Source organism: Netta rufina (genome assembly GCF_964035555.1).
Source record: "Netta rufina genome assembly, chromosome: 3".
NCBI lineage: Eukaryota > Metazoa > Chordata > Aves > Anseriformes > Anatidae > Netta > Netta rufina.
The window spans coordinates 72180651-72207454 of NC_140125.1; the positions used below are offsets into that span (position 1 = coordinate 72180651).

Genomic DNA, 26804 nt, shown 5'->3' on the forward strand with positions numbered 1-26804 from the left:
TGATAGGAAAAGTATTTAAAAGTCTTTTAAAAATACAAATATAAAGATCCATACATTTTTTGATTCACCCTTATCTAAAATTAAAAAATAAAAATAAAAATTGTTGAGTGCTTTGCATGTCCTCCTGTAATGAAAAAGCTCCCATAAAGACTCTGATGTGGAACTGCTTTGCATTCTGAACATACTGAATAGACTACTACAGAGACTATTGTAACCTTTAGAGAATCTTTGCTGTTAAAAAAGTTGTTCATATTATATCTCCTTCCACAGAAAATGAAAGGTTGAAAGATGCAAATTCAACGAAACAAACAAACCTTTCATACTATATTATGAGCCCCAGGTCTCCTGTGCATTTACAAAAATTTCAGTAACTCCTCTTTCAATTTCAAGCACAGTAAATTCAGGCCATTTGACAATGATTTATCACCACGTTAAGTGTTGCCATATACAGAAGCATATTTCAAGGAGAGCATCTACAAACACCTTATTTGAACTTGTTTTCTTCTTCCCTACACCCTCCCCCATGCAATCAAATGTATGGCAGATTTTTTGTCATTTAAAACTCTTTTAATTTTCAGCCAGGCTAACTGACTTCCAGCTTGTGGGGTTGTGTGGTGCATACACATCTCCACATTTCCTCAATTCAGGCGTTGGAACCCACTGGCCATCTCAACCAGATTTGGCAGGGTGCTTGAAGTCTCAAACAAAAGTAAGTTCCTACTCACCCCATGAAAACAAAAAGTTGGGAAAAGGGAAAACATAATCTAAAAACCCTAATTGACAAAACAGGAATCACATACTCTTGTCTCATATAAAAAGACAGCGAGTCTTTCTAAAGGCTCAGCTTTCAAGGATGGTATCTGTTAGATACCAGAAATCACAAGACTCGTCTATAGGAATTCCCTCAGCATCAGTGCTCATGGGGATGTTCATTAGAGGACAATAAAGTTAACTTCAGAAGCAAAAGAACAGTAATTTGATAACAATTCCTCAACCCCACCCTGCACCATCATTAAAATAATGTCACTGTCACTTTTACCCATGCAAGATGCCCATCTTTCTTTCTTTCTTTCTTTCTTTCTTTCTTTCTTTCTTTCTTTCTTTCTTTCTTTCTTTCTTTCTTTCTTTCTTTCTTTCTTTCTTTCTTTCTTTCTTTTTTTCTTTCTTTCTTTCTTTCTTTCTTTCTTTCTTTCTCTTTCTTTCTTTCTTTCTTTCTTTCTTTCTTTCTTTCTTTCTTTCTTTCTTTCTTTCTTTCTTTCTTTCTTTCTTTCTTTCTTTCTTTCTTTCTTTCTTTCTTTCTTTCTTTCTTTCTTTCTTTCTTTCTTTCTTTCTTTCTTTCTTTCTTTCTTTCTTTCTTTCCCTTTGTCCTTCTACCAGCTCTGCTAGAGCTCTGTGTAGCTATGCCATTTACTGAAACCATCCTGCATATCCCCCAGATCCTTGGCTGCTTTGGCCTTTTGTCACCCACTGCACACATTTCCCTGCAGACCCGGGGCAAAGAGAGCACCCACTGACACCTGCTATGGAGACACGAGCCTCTTTGACACATGCTTTGCAGGTCTCCAGCTCCAAGGAGTGCTGTGCAAGCTGAAGTTTCTCCTCCTGCTTCTGAAAACCAATGTCTACTTGTGCAAGAGTCTTCACCCCTCCCACCTGCCATAGTTAGGGCTGTGGTGAAGCTGTGATAACCCTTTTTCAAACATACCCTGCAGAGCTCTACCCCAAGCACCTGAAAGGATGATCAAGTTATGAGGATTTGCTAACTGGAGGCATGGGTAGGAGCTGGAGACATATATCCACAAGTTTTGCTAGCAGGTGTTGGGGAAAGACGCTTCCAAACCTCCCCTGATTACTGACAACTGGTCACCAAAAGGGATAAGATGACATAGTAAATGCATGAGCCTGCAGGTATCTGTGGCTATATTTTTTACATTAACACAGTTGAAACAAAAGATGTTGTGTCTACTTTAGGCACTAAACACACACACACAGAAAGATGAAGTCTAACTCAGGTATGACATTTAAGCTTGTATTATCCACCTGCAAATAGCCTTTATTAAATCTCAGAGGAACCATCTGAATGTTCAATATCCAAGCAACTGATTTAGGAAGGCAGTGCTCTCAAACGTGGGAAGCTAGAGCAACTCAATATTATTCATTTGGATTATTTTGTTTAAAGGGTCATTTTTCTCAGAAGAAAATTCCCATTTACGGGAATGGAGGGATGGTAACAATGCTATTATTGCAGAATTAGAGAAAAAAAAGAGCAATGAGAGGCCAACCAGTCCTCCCCTTGCCCAAAGGCATGATCAGCTAGATCTAACTACTCCCAAATGACGTTTATTGAACCTGTTTCCAGAAACATCCATAGCCCCTCAACAACCTACCTCCGCACTCGCTCTCTCCACCACTTTCTCCAGAGGTTATTTCTACCTTGCCTGTGAGCTGACGTCCTCCCTGAGGCAGCTGAAGTGGGTGATTTTTCTCTTGACAGCACACACGAAGCAATTCCCCACATCCTAGCTGCTGCCTCTCGCCTGCAAGTTGCATTATGCTTCCCACTTCTCCCTCACAACTGAATAAGCTCTACTCTTCCCATTTTTCTCCATCCACACCTCTCATGCTTTCTATTGCTCAACTCTAATGGCTTGTACCTCTTAAGCACAGTGTCCAAAACTGAACACAAAACTACATCCTTGAGGCTTGTTAAGACTTCTGGTGAAGTATTTGCTATAAACGTTTTTCAGATATTTCTCGTTTTTTCAGTCTCTTCGTGATGTTGCCCTTTTCCACAGCAGATCCCAGCCCAGCTCTGCCTTCTCCCAACCCACCCTCCTTTTCAAGATAGTGAAAGACTCAATGAAATCCCAGTTTGTCCTCCTTTTCCTAGACTGATTAAACACAGTTCTCTACAGCTCTCCTCTTATAGTACATGTTCCAAGTCTGACACCACCTCTGTGGCTTTCTTCTGGCCTTTCTGTCTACTCTTGTGCTGGTGGGATCCCATGCTGAGCACTGTGTTGTGAATGCAGTCCCACTGGAGTCAAATGAAGGGTAATAATCGTTTCTCCCAACCTGCTCTGGATGCTCTTGAGCTGAGGAGTTCACAAGTGTGTGCCACCACCGCGGGCTCCAGCTTCAGCTTCCACCCTGGGGAGAAACCTGCTGCTCTGGTCCCAGCCCGGGGCTTGCCCTGATCCTAATCTGCAGCCGGCAGCTCCCTCTCGCCCCGAGGGGGCTGCAGGGCAGTGGAGCCTTGCCTGCTGCAGGTGGGAGGGCAGAGGGCCTCATTGCCCCCACAGCCCCAAGGCTTGTGACTCTGCACTGCCACTGCCTCCTTCAACCCTGTCATTACTCTGTTTTCTCCTTGTTACCCTAATTCCAGCCCCTTTTGTTTTCCCCCTCTCTACCTTCCCCAGTTCTCCTTCCCATCCCAGCCCTCTAGGCAAAAAACTGGATGCTGTTGCACCAAGTACCTCCAGACTTGCATTTAAGGCAACCTGTTTTTAACAGCAGAGACAGTGATCATCCCCCACTGCCCCAGAGACAGTGATCATCCCCCCCTGCCCCGCAGTGAGGAGGTGATTACCCTGAGGGAGGTGGAGGGGACAGGGAGGAGATCCTGGGTGGGCAGGCAACATCATGGTCCCTTGCTCCCAGCGAAGTCTCGCCATGAACCTGCAAGCTTTTCAGCTTTTTTTAACCTCATCTCATAGTTTTAGTGTGGCAATACTGTAAACGATAAGAGTAAATACCATATTTCAGTGTCCTTGGAATTCAAATTTGAAGGGTCCAGCCGAAGAAAATGCAGCTTGCCAGAGTCCCAGTTCATCAGCCTCTCACTCAAGCCTCTCTTTCAGCTCCCATTTTTTCCAAAATCAACACAAACCTGCAGTTCAGCTCTTCAGCACTGGGTCAAGCCCAAACCTGGGGCCTGAGCAAGCCCCCAAGGCATCCCTGGTCTTAACTACCTGAAGAGCCTGGCTGCCTGCAGGGCACTGCCCCCATTGTGGGGGCCTCTCCCCGTGGCAGGAATGCTGGCAAGCGATGGAGAACAGGCAAAGCTGAACTCAAAAGAAACTTCCACCCTCCTGTAGCACAGGTGAGAATAACCACCATGATGGAAAGGTGTTTCCTTGATGGAAAGGTCTTTCCAAACAAGAGCATCTCCTGGAACAGAGGAAGCAAGAAAAACAAAAAAAGAAAGGAACTCAACTGTCATTTCCCTGAAAAGAGAGCAGAGACCCCAGAAGATCCATAAAAGCTTTCAGTATCGTTACTAATTTACATGGAAAGCAGTCAGGCTGCAACCCACAAGGATACTAACTTCAACAGGAACTAGAAGTCAGACACCAAATTACCTTTGAAGACAGGGGCTTTAATTACGGCTGTTACGGAAAGCAATGTAAAACCTTCTGACGAACAGCTAATGGCTGGTAGGGGTTTTGCAGACACTCAGCAGTGACTGCCTCTGCTTGGAGGAGTGCACGACATAAGACCGGAGAAAAACACAAGCAAAGTAGAAGCTGAACAGTACCATGCTGCAACGCTGAGTGAGAACAAACACGTTAAATGGAAACACGTTGAAATAGTCAATCAAATCCCAGACCCATATCAGCTAGCTAGTGATATCCGCAAACCCTAGCATATAGGATCACATGCTTTGGGATCAAGCCTGACGGACAGCTCAGGTCACAGGAGTTTACGTTTACCAGTTTCTCCACCATGCTGGCAATGTCCCCTTGCTTACTGCGAAACTGTGGCAGAGGGCTTAGATCAATGACACATTACCAGGGCTGTTAATGTGGAGTTTGCATTGTGTCCTAGAAACAACCGAGTGCTGTTTTGATAATTTAATTTCAGTAAAAGCACAGACTGGCAGGAAAAAATAATAATAAACCTGGTAATATTTCATGGTGGCTCGTTTTCTGCTAGTACTTTACAAGAGTGCACACCTTATGGGAGCCTAAGAAGTTCAGAATGGAGGCAAAGAATAATTTCAAGTTGAAAAACTCTGCCGTGCTGCACATAGTTTTCTGTTAGTTTCCTGAAACAGGAAGGAGCAAAACAAGAGTGGTGAGATTAGCCTAAAAATGGAATTGGATGATATCGCTGTAAGCTTATGAAAAGACACTAGCTGCCAGCAAATTTTAGAAAACACCAGGAAGATTTGTAGATAGTAGGTATAGCAGATACGTGACAGCAAATACCATCTTCATGTCTTAGGGCATTAATGCCATCTTGTCTTTCCATTGCCCTCACAGTCCTGGCAAAGCCTAGATCCTCTTCTTGCTTGTTTAAAACTTGTTTGTAGCTAAGCATAAAAACCTTGGAACTGCCATGTTAGAGCCAAGGCTCCATCGAGACTGCTTTTGTGCTATTAACATACCCCAAGCCAGCTTCTCAAGGGAGAAAGCCCTAAACAGCTAGCAAGTCATCTGCTTGCAGGGGGAATTCTCCCTGACTCCTAACCATTGAAGGTCCCCAACACGTGAGTTTACATCCAACTTAAAATTGTTTTTTAATCCTTGCTATTCTGGCTCTGAACACTCGATCAGTTTTGAATCCTACAGGTCTGATCAATCAGTGTTTGTTATTGTGCTCTGGTAGACGTACCTCCCCAGCCTCAAAGCCGTATCTCATCCAACAAAACCAAAATCTGTGTTCTATGTAATTCAGTAGAAAAAAAACATGCAGGTTTTGTCATGGGCAGCTTACACATTTCAGTATTATGACTGCAGCCTGTAAGTCCAAATTGTGCACCGTAAGCAATCTGAAAAATGCCCAAGCTGTGTTTTCAGCGGCAGCTGTTGAAAAGAGGGAAACAGAACAATTGCTTTAAAGAGGCGTTGCTTCCTTTAATAATTTGTGCCACATAAAGAATACTTTTCACACCAGGTCATTCAAGAGAGATTTTGGTGGAATGCGATCATTCAGTTTATGCAGCAAAACCAAGCTACCACGATTTAATTCTGCTGCGTGCTCAATTTTTATATTGTATCCCCATTAGTCATTAAAGCACAGCTCCCGCTAAGCTGAAAGCATGAAAGGGTCTCGGATCGCTTCTGAAAAGCTTGAAAATGTTTTATTCATGTATTTATAGCACATACATTGGAGGGAGTGCTGCTGGATTCAAAAGAGATTTGAATGGCCCTTCCTAGACGCGATTTTGTTAGATCAGGGTTGTGGTCGGGCTGGATTAAATTAACTATGTTTTTCTTCAGCTCCAGGTCACTCATTACAGACGTTTTGATGAAGACTAAGCCGGAGCAATTATGCATTCATGAGCAGGAAGCTGAGGGCTTGGCTTGGAAAAGCGAAGGCTGATAACCAACGCAAGGATCAAGTATCTTTCCCAAGGCTACCGCGTCATGGTGGAAGCAGCCCGTCTCAGAGCACGTCTCGCAGACAGCCTCGTGCTCTCAGAGCTGCTGCAGATAACACGATGGGTTTCAAGTCCCCAGCTTCTCCACCCGCCGGGGCACGGCAGGCCCGTACGGCGCGCAGAATGCAGCGTGTGCGATATAATGAAGGGCTTTGTGCCGCTGCGAGGCAGAGCCGACAGATCCCATTTCAAAGTTATCTGTAATGCAAAAACAAGAAATGTTTCCAGCTGGATCTGTTACAACACAGTGGCTGAACGAGCACGTCTGCCACCTAAGTCATTTCAGTCATGTAGGGCGAGTCACATCCCTGCGGAGCCTGAATGCACACCAAGTGCAAATCGCTCTGCAACACCTCTGACACCCGCGTGCTTATATACGGCCTCACTCGCAGGTAGAAGGTGTCACTGAGAGCTGTGCCGTGGAGCCTGGCGTAACCCGAGTGCAGGGAAACGCTGACTTGGGCAGATGCATGACAAGGGCCAGGCTCTGCAAGTGTTGGGTCCCAGGAGCCCTCCCACAGCCCGAGAGGCTGCCTCAGAGCTGCTCTCCGGAGAAAGCACTCCGTGCTAATGAAATTACACAGTGCTCCTACCTCCAGAGCATTTGCATCGCATGAGCAAATCCCAAGCATCCAAGGGCTTCGGCTAAAAGCATCTTGCAAACAAGGAGGCCACTAGCAGAAGCTCTTGGGTTGTTGTGAATTAAATGATGTGGCCTGGGATACTTCACCACCTGGAGATTTTCACTGAATGAAAGATGCTCAAAGCCCCTGCGTTTTTCTGAAACAGATGAAAACTGATTTGAAAAAAAAAAAAAAAAAGTAAGGAATGTAATTTTGTGGAGGAATGAACAGCAGGCTGCACACAAACCTTAAGTGCTCGCTGTGGGTTATTTCGTTCAAACAATAATGCTATACTTTATTCAGGACATATGTGGCTAGCACATTTACAAGGAAAGCAGTGCCATGCATCAAACAGAAGAATCGTTTCAGTCATTGCAATATACATTATCCAGACACGTTCCAGCTGGGCAGATTTGTGAAAGTGAGAGGCATAGGTAAGAGCTGGTTCCACTTATTAGAGGTGTCATTTAAAAAAAAAATGGGAGAGTCATGAAGTAGGGAGGCTATATTCTCCTCCCTTGCCTCCCGCCTTCCCCTTCTGCTAAATAAATCCATCAAGCTCTCTTTCTCCACGTGGATTTCTTCGTCAGTGATTCCATTGTTCTGTGATGGAACGGAACAAAGGTGACCCGAGCATTTTTCTAAATCGGTCGTCTGGTCTGGTGAAAACTCGAGAGTTTAAATATGCCTAAATGCTATTAAAAAGCAATCTGTCCCTATTTCTTTTTTTTTTAATCAAAAGAAAAAAACACCACCAATTAAACCAACCATCCTAGTCCATTTAAATACTTAGCAAATGCTGAACTCCAGGCATATTCCTCTGTTTCATTCATTTTGCTGATACTTCATAGAACAAAGGCCTATCATCGCAGCCTTTGTTCTCAGTCTTTGAATGTTTGTGTTTTCAAGGTTGTTTTACCAAAAAGATAGACAGCCAGGTAGCTGTTGGTATAGCATTTTATCTTCATGCTTCCTTCTAGAAGCACTGAGAGGGAAGCTAAATAAGGGAACAATGCGCTCCCATAGTCCCCGCAGATTCCAAGATAGGCTCAAACAGCGAGCTTTGATAAACCCCTTCTGCTTCTTGGGTTTGTTCAGCCTACTGGAAAAGTAAAGGAACACCATCAAAGGGCTGCCGCTCTGCCTTCCCTCCTGAGCCTCAGGAGGCCTCTCTGGGGGCCTCTTTCCCACCGAAAAAAATGCAGTGTTGTGCAGCCTGCCTAAGTAGCTGGGCATTTTTAAGTGCCTTGCTCCATATCTAGGGAGTAAAGATGATCATGCAGAACACAGGGTTCTTAGAAAGGAGCATAACTGGGAAAAAAAAACACAACTCTGGAATGTCCTGAACTGTAAATACCTGTGTTTTGAGTTCTGATCCAGTTTATTTTTTACTCTTCAGTGAACTATTGCACATACTACTGCTTCTTCTAGCCTCTGTACTTCATCAAGCATGGTGAAACTTGTATTATTAGAATACTCCTATTATATTAATGTAGCGTGTGGGAGTCAGAAACCTCAAGCAGTTAATTCACAGGCTCGATAACCACAAGCTGAAAAACAGCTTTAGCTGTTATAAGGGAAATAACTCACTGCCCCAAGAAGAAACAAAGGAAAACTCTGTTTAAGCACCGTTTGCCTAAAATGAAAGCACACTACTTTGAAAGGGAAAAGTAATAAATACAGAAAAGCTACTCGTTAGCAATATTAACAAAATCTCACTCACTGATTTCAGAGTAGAATCCAGGCTCGTAATATCACTAAACCTTCGAGAGAGAAATAAAACTAATACACGTCAGTGTTTCTAGACCTTGAGGTTTTTAATCACATACACTGCCTTGCTTAACAGCTCATTCACTTAACGCAGGCAAGTTACAAGTTCTTGCAGGAGTGTCTGGAAGTGCACCTGGAATGCATTGCCTGTCCACTGCTTTATTTACAGGTTCCCCCTCCTCCCCCCCACTGAAAATCAGTAGCTAGTAAATCAAAGCATAATTACACAAACACAAAAATACAATCATTAACAGTTTACTCAATACAAATGATAAGCAGAAGGAAATGCCATGTATACTCACTGACAGGAATTTGTGTTAGTTTGCTACTAGTATCTGATAACCTGGATTGGTGGTAATGTAACTGGAAGATGTGGATTTAAAAAAAATTGGGAGCCACTTTCATTTGACATGATCTTATACCGAGATAGATATCTATATACAGAGTGATATGATCATATGCGCTCCTGTTTTATCAACTTTTTTCTTCATCAGGTGTTAAGGTAGATGAACTTCCTTAACAGAGCTTGCTTTGATCAACTACCAGATGCTATGATCTAAAGGGTTGAATGATACAGAAACGATCTGTGCAAGTGTAGCAGTTTTGATTCAGAAAGTTGTTTAAAAAGTATTTACAAAGGTCATTTTTAAATTGATTAAATTAAGACTCCAGTCTTCAGATTCCAAACACCTAATCATGTAATGTCTTATTTTTTTTTGGCGTTTTTCTCTCCTCTCCCCGTTCCTTCTCCCCACCACAAATATTAGCCCATGGTTAAAGTAAACCATCACAATGAAAACTCTTCAAAACAAACAGTAAGTTATTTACTTTGTGCCAAAAAAAAAAAAAAAAAAAAAAAGCAGCACTAAAACATTACTCAAGAGGTTCTATAAATCCTTCATAATTAAGGAAAGTTCCAGGAGCAAAAAGGACTTGTACAACTTGTAGAACTGGGAGGAGAAATAGGGGAAAGAGGAGATTGTTATCCCTTGACTTTTTTTTTTTGTCTGAACTTCATTTACAAAAAGCTCCTGGTACTTTTCCCAATGTTTCCACACCTCATTACTCTGGCACATAGGGTTTAATATATGAACAATTTAAATAAAATGTCAAAACCGAATCCCCATGGTAAATAATTCAACTCTTAGGAAAACCCTTGACTGTTGATTTTCAACGTTTCAAAACTAGCCCTGCCTGACTAGCCATTTGGTTAGAACTCAGAAATAAAAATAAGGATTATTACAAAATTTGGAGTTCTGTTTTAGTCTCATAGCAACTTCATACAAATTAAAACTAGAAGAGACCCTTCTCACTGTTACTTTGTCTTTCGCATACATTCTTACTACCCATTGATTTTAACCATGCAGGCTGTGAAAGGAACAGAACCATTTGAGCTTTTCTGTGTTTTCTAGCATTTCTATGAGCTACTGACTTTAATGAACTTAAAAGGCAGATAAAAATCTCTTCAAGTTGTCATTTTAAGTGGTAGATAAAGTCTCTAGCCTTCTGCCTTGGTGAGGTGTTATCATCCAACCTGGACAACAACAAGGACACTGCATTTCTTCTCAGCTTTAAATTGGGAGGAGTTGTCAATACTGTCTTTTAGCTTCCATCTTGTACTTCGAATTCAAACTCATCTGGTAAGAGAGCTCATTTTACCTCCTGGCTGAAGTTGGTCACATCCTTTTCATATTGGGTCAGCTCTGGAAAGTGAGAGCAGCAGGTGATTCTCTAGGTCAGACAGGTACTAATTACAGTATGGAGTGGAACCAAGCCGGTTTGATGCAGAGTTTGGACTGATTCATTTTCATGCTGGGTCGAAGATCTAGCCATCTCAGATGGTTCAGGAAACTGGGTGGGGAGTGGTAGCCATTTCCCTGCCAGAGTCTCTTAACAGCAAAAATACAGAAGGGAAACTGAGAGAATGAAAAGGAGGCTTGTGGCAGAGTGAAGGCAATTTCCATGTCCGTGAGGGGTGGTACTGTTCAGTGAATTTACGACAGCTGACGAAGTGGAAGCTGCTGAAGAATTGTTTGAAGGTGTTGGACTTGTTCCATTGGGATTGCAGTAGATCTAGAATGTGGGTAGAAAAAGTTAAATAGAAGTGTTTTTTTGTTTTTTTTTTTTTTTTTTTTAAATCAGAAGACAAATTAGTAGTAATTAACAACACGTAGCAACACACAGTACTCATATAATACAGTTGTTCATGCCTCTTGGTGTACAGAGAAGGACAGAGTTGTTTAATAAGTCCTGTTTCTGGAATTCAAAAGAAATAAATCTAACATTTTCCTAAATGCTTTCTGTTACGGAGCTACAGTTTTACCAAAACCCTGCAACAAAACAGAGTAGAGAAGTAGGTTTCAAAAAAACTCAAAATCTATGAAATGTAGAGCAATCCTTTTGATAAAAGACTTCCAGATAACTGCATGAATCCATTGTCTTAGCAGATTGAGCCACAAACAGAAATATGAGCAAACAGTGCAGAACCTATTGATTTTATTTCTGTAACTGCGTTGGGTATCCCTTTCAAGCAACAGTAGGGCTTGTGTAAATGGACTTCTCTTTTCAGCCTCACATCTCTTATCTTGCTATGGTAGCACTGAACCACAGAACTTAAAACAATGGAATTATACTGATTAAATCACGACCTATTGGCATGCTAGAGCAGACATAAGAAATGCAGTGGAAGGTCTGTATAACATTAATAAATGAAGATTCTAACAGAAAGCAAGGTAAAAAAGTCTCCTTCCACTCCTCCCCAAATTATAGGAGTAAAACATAAAAATTTTGCACTTTTTAATTTCATCAAAAAGCTACATCCTACACATGTACAGGAAAATTTTCAAAGCTACATTAATGTGTTCTCTTCTAGGGAAGGATGTGTGATACAGAAGGATGAAAAGCAAGGGCAAGAATAATGCATCTGCTCCTGAAGAAGTATAGTTTGGCAAACTTGGCTTCGGTTCTGTGGCAGGAAACTTGCATTGTACCAGAGCTTTCTGGTACACAATGGTAGACTCAGCTAAAGTAAAAATGTTTCCTAAAAGAACACCTACTTTAATAAATACCCTCCATAAAAGGTCTTTATTGTTGTATTACCAGTGCTATCAAAAGCGTTAATTACCCTTAACAGAAATATATATATATATATATATAATAGCTCAGTGCTGAAGCCATTAAATCAATGCTAAATTTATTTGAATCTTGCATGGCCATACCCTTGGAGCATTTTCTACTGAACAAAAGAACGTCACAGAAAAATATTGTGCCCATGTACAGCTTCTGGTAGTTAGGATTTTGGGCAACCAGGAACATGCTGGAAGCCATTCAGGACTGCAGGACTTAAAAATAAATAAATAAAAAATAAAAATCACGGTGTGGAAGTTTCTGTTGAAAGCAGCCAAAGCGATAAATACTGAATTGCAGAAGAAACCTCCTAATCAGCTTGCAGGATGCGAGTCCCAACCTACTCCGGATTTTTTTTTTCAGCCTTCACACAATATCCAGCACACTTGAGTTATATCATTTTTGTTATCTTTGTTTTGAAGACAAAGCCTAGTGGCACATGCATGCCTACAAAAGAGAGGGGTGCCACGATATCGTGATATAAGGGACCTCCGACAAGGTACGATCCTGCTCTACAGAGGACAATGGAAAAGGGAAGACGTTCTCCTTTATAAAGAAAGGGGGTAAAAATATTTAAGAGAGCCTCCAGAAAGCTCTTTGTTTGATGTTTCCCTACTGCTGTCTCACCGACCCTTCCCCACAGGGGGTCTGTAGAGCTCATGGTCTCACTGTCTGGGAGCAGCGATGCCGCTCCCCCTCAGCGAGCCCCCCACTCCTACCATGCCCTAAACACCAGGACCTCCCCCAAACCCCAGATGCGACTCGAAGCAGGGTCTCGCTGCACCCCCAGCTCATTTCTTCCTGAAATTAACCCAGCTTTGGAGGCACCTCACAGCCCCACCGCCGCCCCCCGAGCCCTGTCCCCCACCCAGGGCAGCGAGATGGCGGCGGCCGCTCCCTCAGGAGCCCCCCGAGCCTGAGGGGACACAGCGGCTGCGGGGCACCGGGGGGCTGAGGAGGGCTCGGGAGGGCTGGGGATGGCTCGGGAGGGCTCGCTCGCCCCCGTCCCACCGCCGGGGCTCACCTGCGTGGGTAGGATGAGCGCCAGGAGCAGGAGCCCCAAGCCGAGCCGCGCCGCCAGCGCCGTCCCCATGCCCGTCACTGCTGTCCCGCTGCCGTCCCCACACCGCTTTCTCCCACCTCTGGTGGCTGCGAGCGACCCAGCTGCGCCGCTCAGCCGCGCCCGGCCTTTTTATGGCCGCCGTGACGCCCTGCCACCGCCTTCCCCCTCCTCCACACACCTCAGACCCGCCCTCAGCGCCTCCCGGCCCGGCATGGCTGGGCACGGCCTGCCCGCGCCCCCCGCCGACCGCCGCTGCCTCCCCCACGGGCTCCTGAGGGCTGCCCCCGGCTGCGTGGTGGAGGGTGTGAGGCGCGGGGTGGCAAAATACTCCGAGATCAACTCTTATGTTTGTGAAAACATCACATTTTTATTAAAATATCATCAAATGATAGGGGGACAGGTGAAGAAAGCCGTGTTTCCAGATGGTAGCAGCAGGGCTGAGGAGGCGTGGTCGGTGTCGTGGCTGTGTTGTAAATCCTCCCTCAGCTCACCCAAGATACTCTGCCTCGCCAAATGATCAGGCAGGTGTCTTGGTGTACAGATAAATCATCAAAATGGTCTGAATCCGCTTTGTAAGCTACAAAAAGACACTGGTGTGCTACACTTTGTAAAGACACTTTGTAAGCTACGAAAAGACACGGTTTCATTCTGGAAGTGGTTACTTCTATTTAAAAGAAGACGCCTGGTTGTCTTTAGTTCAAACTAATCAATAGGCTTTAAAATGTGTTCGTGTTTATCCCAGAACAAACTGTGAAGAGATACATGTGTTAAGCAATACACGCCTGACTCATTTGCTGTCCCCAGCGCCAGGACTGCTTTCCGTGAGCGTCCTCAGGCGTTGCTAGAACTTGGTCTTGAGGCACTGGAAACACAGATGGTCGTGCTGCAGGACCAGATGCTGGGGCTTGTGCTAGGCAAAAATTTATAATCCTAAAGCCAGTCCCACTCTAATTGTTTTAGAACACCTAACAAAGCTATAGCCACTTGATTTTCTAGGAATGGTGGCGTTTTGCAAGCTGTATTACCCCATATGCAATCCTTAATCTGTATCAAGATGGAAGATCTTCAGCGAGTTACACAAAGCCCAAAGCACACCTGGAGTAGTGTTTCCATGGTTTTGGTGCTTGCCTGTGTTTTAAATCCCTGAACACAGTCAGAGTCAAGTTCCTAACTGCTAGAGGCATAGTCTATACATAGGGGAACTCCGAGAAGAGTCATCAAACTGAGGATTTTCTGGTTTTGAATATTTCCTGGCTGTCTGCTTCAAGCTGGTTATTGGGGAAGTTGGGTTTTTGTGACTGTAGAGAGATAATAGGAAAAAAAAAAAAAAAAAAAAAAAAAAAAAGGAACTGTGATCAACTTAAATTAAAAGAAGGATGACAATGCTGAGAACATCTTGTTACCACTTTTCCTTGCGAACAGGTTGCTTTAGTTGTCACAGTTAACATGAAACCACAAATGGGAGAGAGAAAGTCACCTTTTCACCCTGCGGACATGGATACCACCACAAAAGGTGAAATTCCCTGTGGGAGAAGTCACGTGAACCACAGCAATAAGTGAGGGCTTAGACTATTCTATCACCAGATCCCTGTTCTGCCACTGGAGGAGCTGCCAAAGGAAAGCAACCCTGCCAGGGCTCTCCGATATTCTTCTCCACAATGAAGAATATTCTTGTGTAAAGTGGACTGAGACAGTTTCCATTATAACCTCTCCCACCTGGTATGGGATGAAAGGCAGTGTTGCATGATCCCCTTGGGACCATAGCTGGCTGTTCAGGTTACAGCAGCAGCTGAGACACCTTAAAATCAAAGCTGGGACGGCTGGGAATGATGGAATAACACCCAGACGCCTTTCCCATTCTCTCTACCCAGCGCACCTTGCCTGAGGTCTGGAACTATGTCTGCAAAAAGTGAGGCTGGTGCAAGGTTCTTGTAAGGTAACGTGAATCTATACAACATTATATTACTGCTAATTATTATACAGTATATCACACTTCTGCCATTTTAACAAATTACACTAAAAATGGGGGTGTCTTCTTGCTAAAAAAAATATTATAAAGTCTGTTCCTTTCTTTTAAATAAAGAAAAATGCAGATACTTTAAAATATTTGGAAGAAGTGATAAGTTACTAAAATAATGTAACTACATAAAGGTTACATTCTGAGGCCAAAAACCATACCTTTCTGAATTATTCCTGAAATACTAATGCAAATAAGGAAATTTATTAGCAGCAAGGAAGAAGCACTACAATATTTAAGTGCAAGATTTTTTATTTAAGTGCAATGATAAAAGTCCAAACTTTTGTTATTGGGAATGATAATGTCTACATCCCATTATATTTCTACAACCAACTCCTCCTATTCAGTAAAGCTGCAATATCCATGATTTCTCCTGAACCCACAAATCCTAAAATGATCTAGCATTCACCTAATCACACCTATGTCCAGAATCTTTACTTTTTTCATCTGAAGTCTCAAATGAATTCTGTTAGAGATATATCTGATAAAGACACTAGGACCCAACATATGGATATTTCTACAGAGGCAAGAAATACTGTAATTGAGATTAGAACTGCAAAAGTGAAGCACTGCTATCTGGTGGCCAATAGGCACTTCTGATTTTTATTTATTTTTTTTCCCTCAGAAAAGAAAATACACTCTCTCAGAACAATCACACATCCTTTGATAGCTGTGTATTTTCATGATGCTGACATATGTTGTTCAATACCATTGTTAAATCTCTCATTGTTCTGCTTCCTTTGTTTTTCTAGGTTGGAACAGCACTCAGCATCTCTACCAGTTAAATACATAACATACGATGAGAAAGCTTAACAAAGAGAAGGGCTAAAGCTACTTCAATCCTTTGGATTAAATATAAGTTAATTTGTATATCCCAATGGTGAGTTTTAAGTAGATTTAACTTTGCAAAAGACAATTCACAATCTAGTGAACAGAAGTAAAACTCATGCTGTTTTGTATAATACATTAGCAAACAGGATTGGCTGAAATGACAGGCAGGAAAAAAAAAAAAAGTCATCTATAAAAGCGAGCACAGAAGTAGTCTCTGAGACTAGTAATGTAAAAATACTTAAAGGTGATGTAAAAGTACTAGAAAGCAATGTAGTTAAATTTGGACAAGCTTTAGTTAAATAGGTGCAGTCAGAGCACTGAGTGGAAATCATGAGAACTGATTTTGACTTAACCATTAATTTGCTCTTGCCTTTATCTACCAGTCTCAATTCGTTTAAGCTTAAATATTTTAGGAGCATCAATTGCCAATGAGAATTGCTGGATCTTGAGCTGCCAACCAGCTCTTCACTTTCCTTGGCTGTGTATAGACTGAAACTTTCTACACACTGTGGCACATCCCAGGGTCTTCAACCATTTTAAGCTCATTCCAGGGTGCACTGCAGCTCTCAGTACTCACTCAGCTATATTATGAGCTATTTTAGTTAATCCCCGACTGTGAGCATGTTATGCATTTATGTTTTAGGTTCTGATCTTTTTACAAAGGAGATCTTTGAAGAGGGAAATCCAGCCTGTACTGTCTAGCCTACATATGCTGATCTATGCTGACATCCTCTGGCGATAAGTTTCTTTGATGTCCATTTTTGCCATAAGGGTTGTGCCTTGAGAAACTCACAGGTCCATATTCTCTAATCTATAGAAACACTGTCTTTTCATAAGCTAGGCTGGCTCTTCTTTTGCTACTTGTTAGTGGGAAGGACTCACCTTGAGGGAGCATCAAGGCTCCAGCCACAAAATCAAAACTCACCAGCTTTTTTGAAGCATCCTTCATTACAGCTGGACCTTTCTTACAATTGCACCTTCACTGGCATTGCAGAACAAGACTGAAACGCTGATGGGAGGTGGCTGGCTGAAACTCATTTTAGACATCTGGACAATATAGTTTGGCACAAATCTTGGTTAAGCACTCGGAAAATATTTTGAGGATTATGTTCCTTCTTCTAGTGGAGACTTTATATTCATTTTTTGGTTAGTAGAGCTTTTAATGGAAGGCAAGGTTGGTGGAATTGTAAATCTCCACTTGGTATTAAATGATGATTGGACTCCGCTACACACGTCTTCAGACGTGAGCCTTGTTGCCATGATTCAGACCATCACTATACCAGGATTCCAGCATGGTTTCTGTTGTATGGCAATCTGAGGCAAAAAAAAACATCAGGCTGCTTAATTAGAGATAAGTAGTTGTGGAGGTAAGCTAAACAATGATTTCCAGACCCAGAATCGTAAGACTGAAAGTTTGACCAGAATTGACATTGTGATTCTGGGAATACTCTCAACGAGAAATGCTGAGGATAAGAATTGCTGTCTGTCCTGGTTTTGGCTGGGATATTCCTGTGAATATAGCAATGGGTTGTTTGATTTCCCAGTCAACTTCAAGGGACGGTGTCGGCTTGTATGGCACAGTGTGGCTTCAGATCTGTCCAAAAGCACACCTTTCTCTCGAAGTCAAATAAGCTCTTGGTTGACATCAATACAAACAGATTAGAAGTAACAGAGCCTGTTCTTTGGCCTTCAGGCCAACTCGCATGTCTAGCCACAACCATACTCTTAAACTCTCCTAGCCTCCAGAAAAGGGTGGCTGAATCTAAATTGCCTGTTGGAAGGCAGCTGTCCCCAGCCTGGGCCAACCCCTAAATCATGCTCAGGAATTATTTGGTCTCACGTTACTAGGTAATGGGACAAAACCAAACCAGGGCTTTCCTTTAGCTCATGAGGCTTAATGTCAGATTAGAAATCTATAGACATGAAGACGTAAAAAGGATCAAAAGTCAATTTCTCCATCTTCTGATCTGAGGCAAGTTTAAACATTATTCTCAGACAACTTCAGTGAAAGGTATTCCACAGTCCATAGGTCCCCTGTTTCTTCGTTAAACTGTCTGTACAGAAAGTGTCTCGTCATAGATGTCTTTGTTGAAAATTTAAAGTAGCAATCTGTTATGTCACCGTAGTAAAGCTCACAGATAGTAATGACAGTCAAATTTATAACAAACTGTTTTAGCAATTGAAAACCTATCAACCACCTCGCATTGGAAGGAAGGAAGGCTCACCTTAGAGCAACCATCTACATCAAGTGGATCTCCCTGGAAACTTTTGATGGTGAAGAGAAGCGATGTAATTTATCTCATTCCGACATAGACATCTGAAACAGATGAATCACATCCTGGAGGCGCCTACATCACTCTCAAAACTGACTGGATGGTTAGTTCAGACATTTGTCATGGAGTTTTTTCCTTATTTTGAGGAACAGGTCCAGTTCCTTCAACCTTTTTTTAACAGAATTTCTAAACCTCATGCATTTTTGTTGCTTTCCTTTGCACTCTCAGGTCCATCAGGTGCAGAGAAAGTTGGAGCCCTTTGTTTATTTATTTATTTATTATTATTTATTTTATTTATTAATGCACACGCACAAATATGACTCAAAAATGCATAGATGAACAAGATCTAGAAGCTACTCCTCCCATTTCATCTTAGAAAAAGGGACCAGTTGGGGATTCAAAAGTTCCTACTGTGTGATTTACACAATCTTTTATACCTCTGGACCTGGACACTGTGAAAGGACAAGATGTCCTTGACTCCAAATGATATGATTATCCATCCCTATTGCACCTTTATTGATATTATTTGCTTTTTTATATATCAAAAGTGTATTGCAGCCTACAGATACATTTCTATTTCCTGATGCAATAATGTTTACAAATGCTAATCAAAATAATGTTGTCTCTGAGTCACAATGGAAGCTGAAGTACTTTGAACATCCTTTTTTCTGCTTTTAAAAGGAAACCCAACACAAAAGATAATGAAAGAAAGAAAGAAAGAAAGAAAGAAAGAAAGAAAGAAAGAAAGAAAGAAAGAAAGAAAGAAAGAAAGAAAGAAAGAAAGAAAGAAAGAAAGAAAGAGAAAAAGTAATAGAGAATAACAAATCTTCAATTGTACACAGATGGAGGAACAATCTAAAATCCCTCATTGGAAATTAATTATGTTAGACTCATACATGCATATATCTCAAATTAGTTGCTATTAATTAGAGAAGAGAACATTATATTCTAAGTAGTAAAGCCATTATTCTGGGGAGAATACAGGGGAAACAGAGGTAAACAAATAATTCAAACTAATTAACATTTGCTCATGGAATATGTAGTTGTTAAGGCTAATAAGTAAGTTTCGAATAACAAATGCTTAATTGATTACTTTTTCTTTTTATTACATTTGCCACCTGCTGTTAGTGGGAGCTAGGCAAATCCTAGAGCAGCAACAAAAGCCAGCAGGACCCGAACATGTTCGCTGCAGAATGAATGAAAGTCTGAAAGCTGGTGTTAAAAAATAGAACATTAACTTGTACTTCAAAACCAAAGACATTGTTTTTTATATAATTAGCAAACAAGGAAGTGAAAGAAAAAAAAAAAAAAAAAAAGGAAAAAACAAAACAAAACAACCCACAATTTTTATTGCAAAACTCTCACCAAACTGGGGAGATTTAATTAGCAGTGGAATTATGGAGCCTTTAACCTCTGGGTAGCTGAATTGAATACCAGGCTGGCTGATGGAAGTTTTCCTCTCATATACTTAACCACTGGTGTAACACTGATTTTCACTGTCAAGGAGACTATTAATTTCTGGTTTAGGTGTGTCACTATGGTCAGATTTATTAGGGTGGCCTCTATCAGCTTCTTTAGTCTGCGCTGCCCACCTCTATTTTCTTTCTGATTATAGCTCAGTGTGGTGTTATATTGTAAGAGAGACAATTGGTTGGCTGAAAAAAGCCAAATTAGTGAAAAGGACGAATAAAAAAAGGAATGCTACTTTAGCAAGTGGCTATATCTCCACCACTTAAAGAAATGTAAAATCCATCTATGATGTATAAGTTGAGTTTTCAATGAACAGGTAAACTGCAAGGAAAAAAGGTCTGTGAGACCTTGTTCACCTCCAGAAAGGGATTCTGTGTGCAGGATGCCAAAGTGGCTGCAGGAAAAAGTGACAGAAATTTGTAATACCATTGTTATTGGAAGAGCTTAAGTGGTAACACAAAGGGTCAGTAAGAATTTCTGCTGCATGCCAGATTAGTTTTCAGAGATGTACTTTAGAGAAAGAAATGGTAGGATTATATGGACATGGATTGGATGCAAGCAACAAGCTAGAGAAATTGTCTCCAGACTATGGACTAAGAAAAGAAAGCATCTAAGCAGTTACAGAAGGTATGTAGTACAGGAAGAGGTGAGTTAGTGGTCAGGGCGATTATTATTATTAGTTCATTATTTAAATGAATATGGGCAAAGTTAAAGGCAGTGCTCAAACGGGGACACTGTTTTTCTAGGCCATGCACAGAACTGTCCAGTCACCTTCTCGCTGCACCTTGAGATAAGCAGCGTCCTTTAAAGGTTGAGTGTGGTTCCAGAAAAGTATTGCTGAAGATAAATCCGCAGTGACAAGTAATCTGGTGAGATGGGCACTGTGTGGAGAGTTATAGCAGTGGAGTTCATGGCTGCTAACAGGGCTGGAACAACTATACAGTGATCTTGATGTTATTTCAAGATGCAATGAGTATCAGCAGATCTACTGCTGTCACTTGCCTGACCTTGCAGAAAAATAAAGGTAACAAAAATCCCTAGGCAGTGGAGTAGGAGTTCTTGGCTACTGATTCCAATACACAGGTCAAATGTTACTAAGAATTTTCTCTCTGAGCTATCAAAACAAGATGACCAGACTCCTTATGACTGAATGTCATAGAGTGTATATTGCAGTGTACAAAACAAAAACGATAAAGAAGAGAGGAACTCCATCGAAAAAATGAAGCAATTGTATGAGAAAACCATGGAAAGGTAATACATCTTGGTCTGGCCAATTTCTCACTTGATCTTCAAAAGGTTACATAGATTACTATTAATCTGCCTGAGCTGAACGATCAGTTTCTTACCAAAGCCGAAATTTTTAATTGTATGTTGCTGAGGTGTCATGTGATATTTAAAATAAAAAACTTAGAATCACTTGAAGGCAGTTTAAATGACATATATGTCTGATGTGTTTATGACTAGCATGTTTTTGAGAAAAAACTTTTGAGCTCGTGAGCCTTTTACAGGGAGCTATTCACTGCCATCTAATGGTAAACTGGAAAATGACATAAATTACACTACGGGCTTTACCCTGTGAGAACATTTTGGTTACAATTACGGTTTGATATAATGAAAGTAGGAATAGTGAATATTACCTTCATTTTTGTCTTCGTGGTCATTAAAAATTCACTTTTTAAAAAAAAACACACCAAGCTGGGTGTTGCCAAGATGGCACGTGGCTGGAGTACAAATCTTGAATGAGGGCTTTGATGTCTCCTCATACTCTGTGGCATGGAGAGAAGCAGATGGCAAGGAGACCCGTGTGACATGTTCCTCTGCGAACCAGGGCTGAATAAATCCTGACAAACCCCCTGGTAAGGCCAGAGAGAAAATATGAACGTGGTGTACCTTCTAACTAGAACAGCTAGAGCTGGACCATGTAGCAGGCCTGGGAAATGAAGCAAGTGTGACAGAGGTGATGTCTGTGTTTGGAGTTGTGCAATGAGGAGATAAATCAGAGGCATGATGCCTGCTCATGACAACCAAGTTACATTTTCTGTCTGACTGCAGAGGGACCTGTCTGAGGGCAATGCAATTAACCTTCTGCAAACTCGAAGGCCTGCAGGAGAGGCTACTGAACAGGGAATTGATTGCTTTCTGTTTGTTAAAGGGACCATTATATCACGGCGTCTGAGAAATACAAAAGAGAGAAACACTTGAAGCAAGTTCTTTACATTGCCTTTCGGTACGAGGATGCAATAAAAATGTGCAATGCCAGATTAGCCTAGAAAGGTTAATTTTAATTAACAAAGATATCTTCACTCTTAGCAAAGTTAGAGCGTGACTTTAATCCTATGGGAGGTAAATCACATTCTAAGAGCTCTGAAAAGAGTGGGTTGTATGGAAAAGTAGTTTTTCTGTTTGTTTTGTTTGTCTTGTTTTTGGTTTTTCCCTGATAAGGATGTGTATATATTTTAAGACGTATCAATGGAAAGTATGAAAAAGCAAGCAGCTATGTTCCCAACTGAGATTGGTCAGAATCTCACAGAACTGGGCACATTTAAAGAACCGGGATATTTATGCTTATTCCAAAAAAAAAATGGGATATTTAAAATACAAAAGGACATAAAGATGTTTGCAGTGTCCTCTCCAGCGAGGTTTCCAAGGAGGGGAGACAGCTTTGCAGAGGGATTGCTCCACGACAACACATCCCTGACATAAAAAAATCCTCCTTCGAGTGTTTTATGACAGAACATGCTGGTGTAAAACTAAGCGATCAATTACAACCCCCGTGTTAATTGCACGGCCCCACAGCCTCGCCAAGGCGGTGCGCCAGGGGGCGCCGGCCATGGGCTGAGCCTGGGCCTGCGGCCTGCCGGCGGCGGCGAGGGGACGGCGGCGGGCCCGGGCCTGAGGCTCGGCGGGGACCCAGGTAACCGAGCCCGGGGCCTCCCGGGGAGGGCTCCGGGAGGGAGCCGGGGCCCCGGGGCCGGGGATGGGGCCGCAGGGGGGCCGCGGGCTGGAGGGAGCCGGCAGCGGGGCCGCGGCCCTTGGCGCCCGCGGGGGCCCCTTGGAGCCGGCCGGGGAGGCGGGGGGAGGCGGCCGCCGTGTTGTGGGGCGGCTCGGCAGCCCCTGGGAGCGGCTGGGAGGGGATTTGGATAAAATAAAGTAAAAATAAAAATAAAACAAATGTAAATAAGGACTAATAAGTGTTGGAGTGGTCACACAGCCCCGCCGGGCAGCTGGCCCCGCGCTGAGGAGAGGGGTGGGTCTTCCGCGAGCGCTGCGCCCGCCTAAATTTCCAGCTTCATCCCAGATACTTCATAATAACATATATAAAAAAATAAATAAGTAAAAGGCGTGGGGTTGTGGTCCTGGAGGCCGATACTCGAGGCCTTTTCCCTCCCATAGCTGAAGGCACACGGCAAGGAACTCCTTCAGGATTCACTTGTGGAGAGGGAAGGGAGACTCGTGAAGTCTTGTGAAGCAAACAGGTGTCAGGCTGCACACACACACACATAAAAGTCATTAAAAACCATCTCACAGCCCAGCTGCTGGGAACATGGGGTGCTGTGGGTGTTCCTGCCTGCTATACCCCTCAGAGAGGCTCCCTCTAGGGCTCCTCTCCCCAGGCACTGCTTGTTTTTGCTAAGGGTGTTTGTTTTATTTCAGGGTATGCTATGACTGGCTTCAGGCTCCCCATCACTGCTCTCAGAAAGCTGAACGTCTGGTTTGGACTGTGGGAGAGATTCCCCTCTAACAAACTGTTTCCCTCGTGGAGAAGAAGCATATTCTGCAGCTGCCAAGCAAGCACAGCAGCCTACAGAAGGTATTTCAGCTTTTCCCCAGTAAAACGATGTGCGTTAAGACTTTCCCCGGAGTATATCTCAGTACTGTCTCTGCGTAACAAAAGCAGCAAAAGCTCCAAAAGGAATAGACAAACTGTACAAAAAGAGGAAGAGGAGGAAGAGGAAGGTGAAGAAGAAAGCGATTTGGAGGATGCATTTGAAAATGACCCCAATGTAGTAAAAGATTATAAAGACCTTGAAAAAGTAGTGCAGTCCCTTCGATATGATGTGATCATGAAAGCTGGCCTAGACATTGCAAGAAAGTAAGTATGGAAGAAGACCTGCTAATGAGAAAGATGTCATGTATCTAAACGCTGAGTTTTGATACCCTTTTTTGCTGGGATAACTCAGCATTTTGTCAGCTTAGCTGTTTTGACTACCTAAAAACAGTTTTTGGATGTATGAGGTGTTCTTGTTTGTTTCAGGCATTTTCTATCACTTATCACTTATAATGAAGAAAACACAAAATGGTATGCTAAGTAATACAAAAAGATCTGGTTTGAGAGAGAGGGAACAAAATGATATGCTTTTTAACGGGTGCCAGAATAGATGAGGGTAAGTATAAACCTAGTGCACCAAGTCAGCCAGGTATATGTACACTCTAAAAATAATATCACAAAATATGATCTGATGCAACCTACTTACATTAGCCTTATAAGGCTTATATAGCCTTATATTGCAGTGTTGTTAGTAGCTGAATATTATTATAATTTGATCACTTAAAATGATGACACTGGCTGGTGTAGGACAGGGGACGTTATTTGTTGGATATTCAGCAGGCAGGTCTTTGTAAACAGCTTTTGGTTGCTTGCACATGTGGCACAGAGCACCTATAGTCTACTATTGCGTTTAATATCTGTGAGAGACTTCTTTACCTCCAGCTCAAGTCTGTTCTGTCCCAAAATAAATCTGTCCTTTATGCGCATATTAGAGTTGTGGAAATTAGCCTTGCATGTGAATGGTTTTCTTGTGTATCTGCAAAGAAATAATTGCATTTGTTCTGCTGCGTTACTGTAAATGCAATAAAACCTTGTTTTTCTTCAGTAAAGTAGAAGATGCATTCTACAATAATGAACTCAGGCTGAATGGAGAAAAACTATGGAAGAAAAGTAGAACTGTAAGACTTTTTCAAATTTAATTATTTTAATGCAGTACAAGCAAATAACTAAGGCCTGACCTCTTCTTCTCCCTCCTTTTGCTTGGGTCAGAAGAGGTAACCACTAAATTGCTCTGGGAATGTGAATGGCATTGCTAACAGCACTTCCAGCTTCGTGTGTGTGTGTGTGACTGTGATTCCAGGGGTAAAACACTGTTCCCTGAGGCAGACAGGAGAGTCGTGGTATTAAAAAGTAAAAATTAGGGCTGAAAGTAAGGAGAAAGCCGGTGGCAGCAATGACAGAACTTTGCAAGCTGCTGAAGGAAGCAATGATGCTTATGAGGTTGATGGAGTAGGAATGAGTAATGTGATATATTGGTGGAGCAGGCATAGGATTAAAGAAAAAGTTTGATGATAGAAAGGAATTGAAACTGGGGTAGCTGAGGAAAGGTTATTTTACCTGTAACAGAGCACGCAACACGTATAGAAGAGGTGAAAGGGTTGCAGGCCCAGCTGGTCATGCTCTTTCACACCAGAGCTCACTCAAATGGTGACAAAGATGCCTCTGTACACCTTTTATGTGAGGGTGACCTAGGTGGCAGTTATTGTGGTCGAAAGGCAACAAGAAGTTTTTAATTCCTGATCCCCTAAAGTTAGGGCTAGTTTTTGAGAGGCATGCTACTTTTGTGGAATTTGAAAAGACCACAGTGAAAAGACCACCAGCACTCTGTTCTTTATATCAGTTTAAGATGTTTTGAAGGAGGGAGAATTCTGCATTTTGCTGTTTTGAGTCTATGTCGATAGAAAAAGATTGGCAGGGAACATCATCCAGTAAAAATTAATAAAAAAATGCTACCTTACACCTTTTTCACAGTTGGGTGTCAGCTGTAAAACAGGAAAGGCAAAGCTTTTGGCAGAGAACCTCATGAGGAGACGCTTAATTGCTAATTGCTAGGGCTTTCCTAGAAGGAGCTACAGTGGGTCTAGATAGCCTGCCTTCCTCCTCACCTATAAGAATAAGACTGTTACGTGGAAAGAAAGGAACACAATTAAAATTGCACGCAAAGGGAGTGTTTTATGATCACTCATGTTCTCTTTCTGTTTCCAGGTGAAAATTGGTGACACGCTGGATCTCTTAGTAGGGGAAGATAAGGAAACAGGAACCGCTGTAGTTATGCGAGTAGTCTTAAAAAAAGTATCTGACAAGACTGAAAGTGAAAAATACAAAGTAATTTTGAGGCGTTGGAAAAACTTAAAGGTGCCCAAACAGGATGTACTTAAGTAACAGGGAGTTGCATGTGGCAGCGTGGGCTTTTTTTGCAGAAAACCATATCATTTGTTGTTAAATACGAATTTTGGTTAAACAAAATGACAGTGCCCTTTTTTAAGGGCTTGCTTTAGAATGTTATCTCCTTACGCTGTGTGCATCAATATTGCTGCAATAAAAACCTGTCACTTTTCACTGTTAGTCGTGTTTCATTATATTGGGGAATAAAACACCCAGCCCTTTTATTTCCAGGCAGTTTCCTTGCAGATATTATAAATAATGAATCAATAAAGGCTAATTTGATCACTGTTTAATTGCTGTCTAGTTTTATTAATCAGGTTATATTAAAGCTGGTACCACAACAAGCAGAGCTGCTCTCTTAGCCATGTCTCTAGAGCCATTAAATATTTTGGATTAAAAAAAATATGTAAAATTACTTCCTTTCTTAATTATTGGTTTGATCCTGGTTAACAATACCAACTCCCCTTGCTTCTGTACCAAGAATACAAAAATTATTTATTGCAGCTGCATGTTTTTAAGCAGGAAACGTGACAGTGCCAGCATTAATCAAGGCAGATACTCTCTTATGGAGAAGGCAGCTCAGTGAGGAGACATGCGGGGTGCTCGTTTTCACCATTCAAGTAACCATGCAGAGGAAAAGGGAATCTCAGGTTCTGTCACATACTTATTTCAGCCATGGACCTAAAGTATTTATTATTCAGGTGGCTGCAGAGATCCAAGCAAAAAAAAGGTAATACTGTGATTAAAAGCTTCCGTCTGTATTACTACAGGAAAATACTGTCTCTTATGGCAGGCATCTCGAGTAATCGCCCACACTTGTAAGGCTGAACATATGCTTCTTCCAACAGAAACAGTTTATTTGACGAGTGGTGGTGCAGAATTTTACTCTGTTTATATGTGCTTAACTTCCACACGCAGGCGTGTGTGTAGAGGGAGCTGGCCTGTGGGAGCAGGCAGCCACTTCTCCAGTCCACAATCTGCTCCCAGCGTCACCTGAAGAACCCAGAGGGAGGGAGATAGCTTGGAACAGGA

At 42.1% G+C, this 26804-nt stretch overlaps 2 protein-coding genes across 2 annotated transcripts; one reads left to right on the forward strand and one right to left on the reverse strand.

Annotated features, from left to right (window-relative positions):
- Positions 1–9086: 9086 nt before the first annotated feature.
- On the reverse strand, positions 9087–13054 carry CD24 (CD24 molecule). Its single transcript, XM_084283935.1, has 2 exons — positions 12929–13054; positions 9087–10851 (listed from the first exon to the last, which is right to left on the reverse strand). The coding sequence occupies exons 1-2, from the start codon at positions 12995–12997 to the stop codon at positions 10669–10671; spliced, it is 252 nt and encodes an 83-aa protein (XP_084140061.1). The 5' UTR covers positions 12998–13054; the 3' UTR covers positions 9087–10668.
- Positions 13055–22371: 9317 nt separating this feature from the next.
- On the forward strand, positions 22372–25946 carry MTRES1 (mitochondrial transcription rescue factor 1). The gene is made up of 4 exons (XM_084284754.1): positions 22372–22472; positions 23213–23651; positions 24433–24505; positions 25593–25946. Exons 2-4 carry the CDS (start codon positions 23221–23223, stop codon positions 25767–25769), a joined length of 681 nt encoding a protein of 226 aa, XP_084140880.1. The 5' UTR covers positions 22372–22472; positions 23213–23220; the 3' UTR covers positions 25770–25946.
- The last annotated feature ends 858 nt before the right edge of the window (positions 25947–26804 follow it).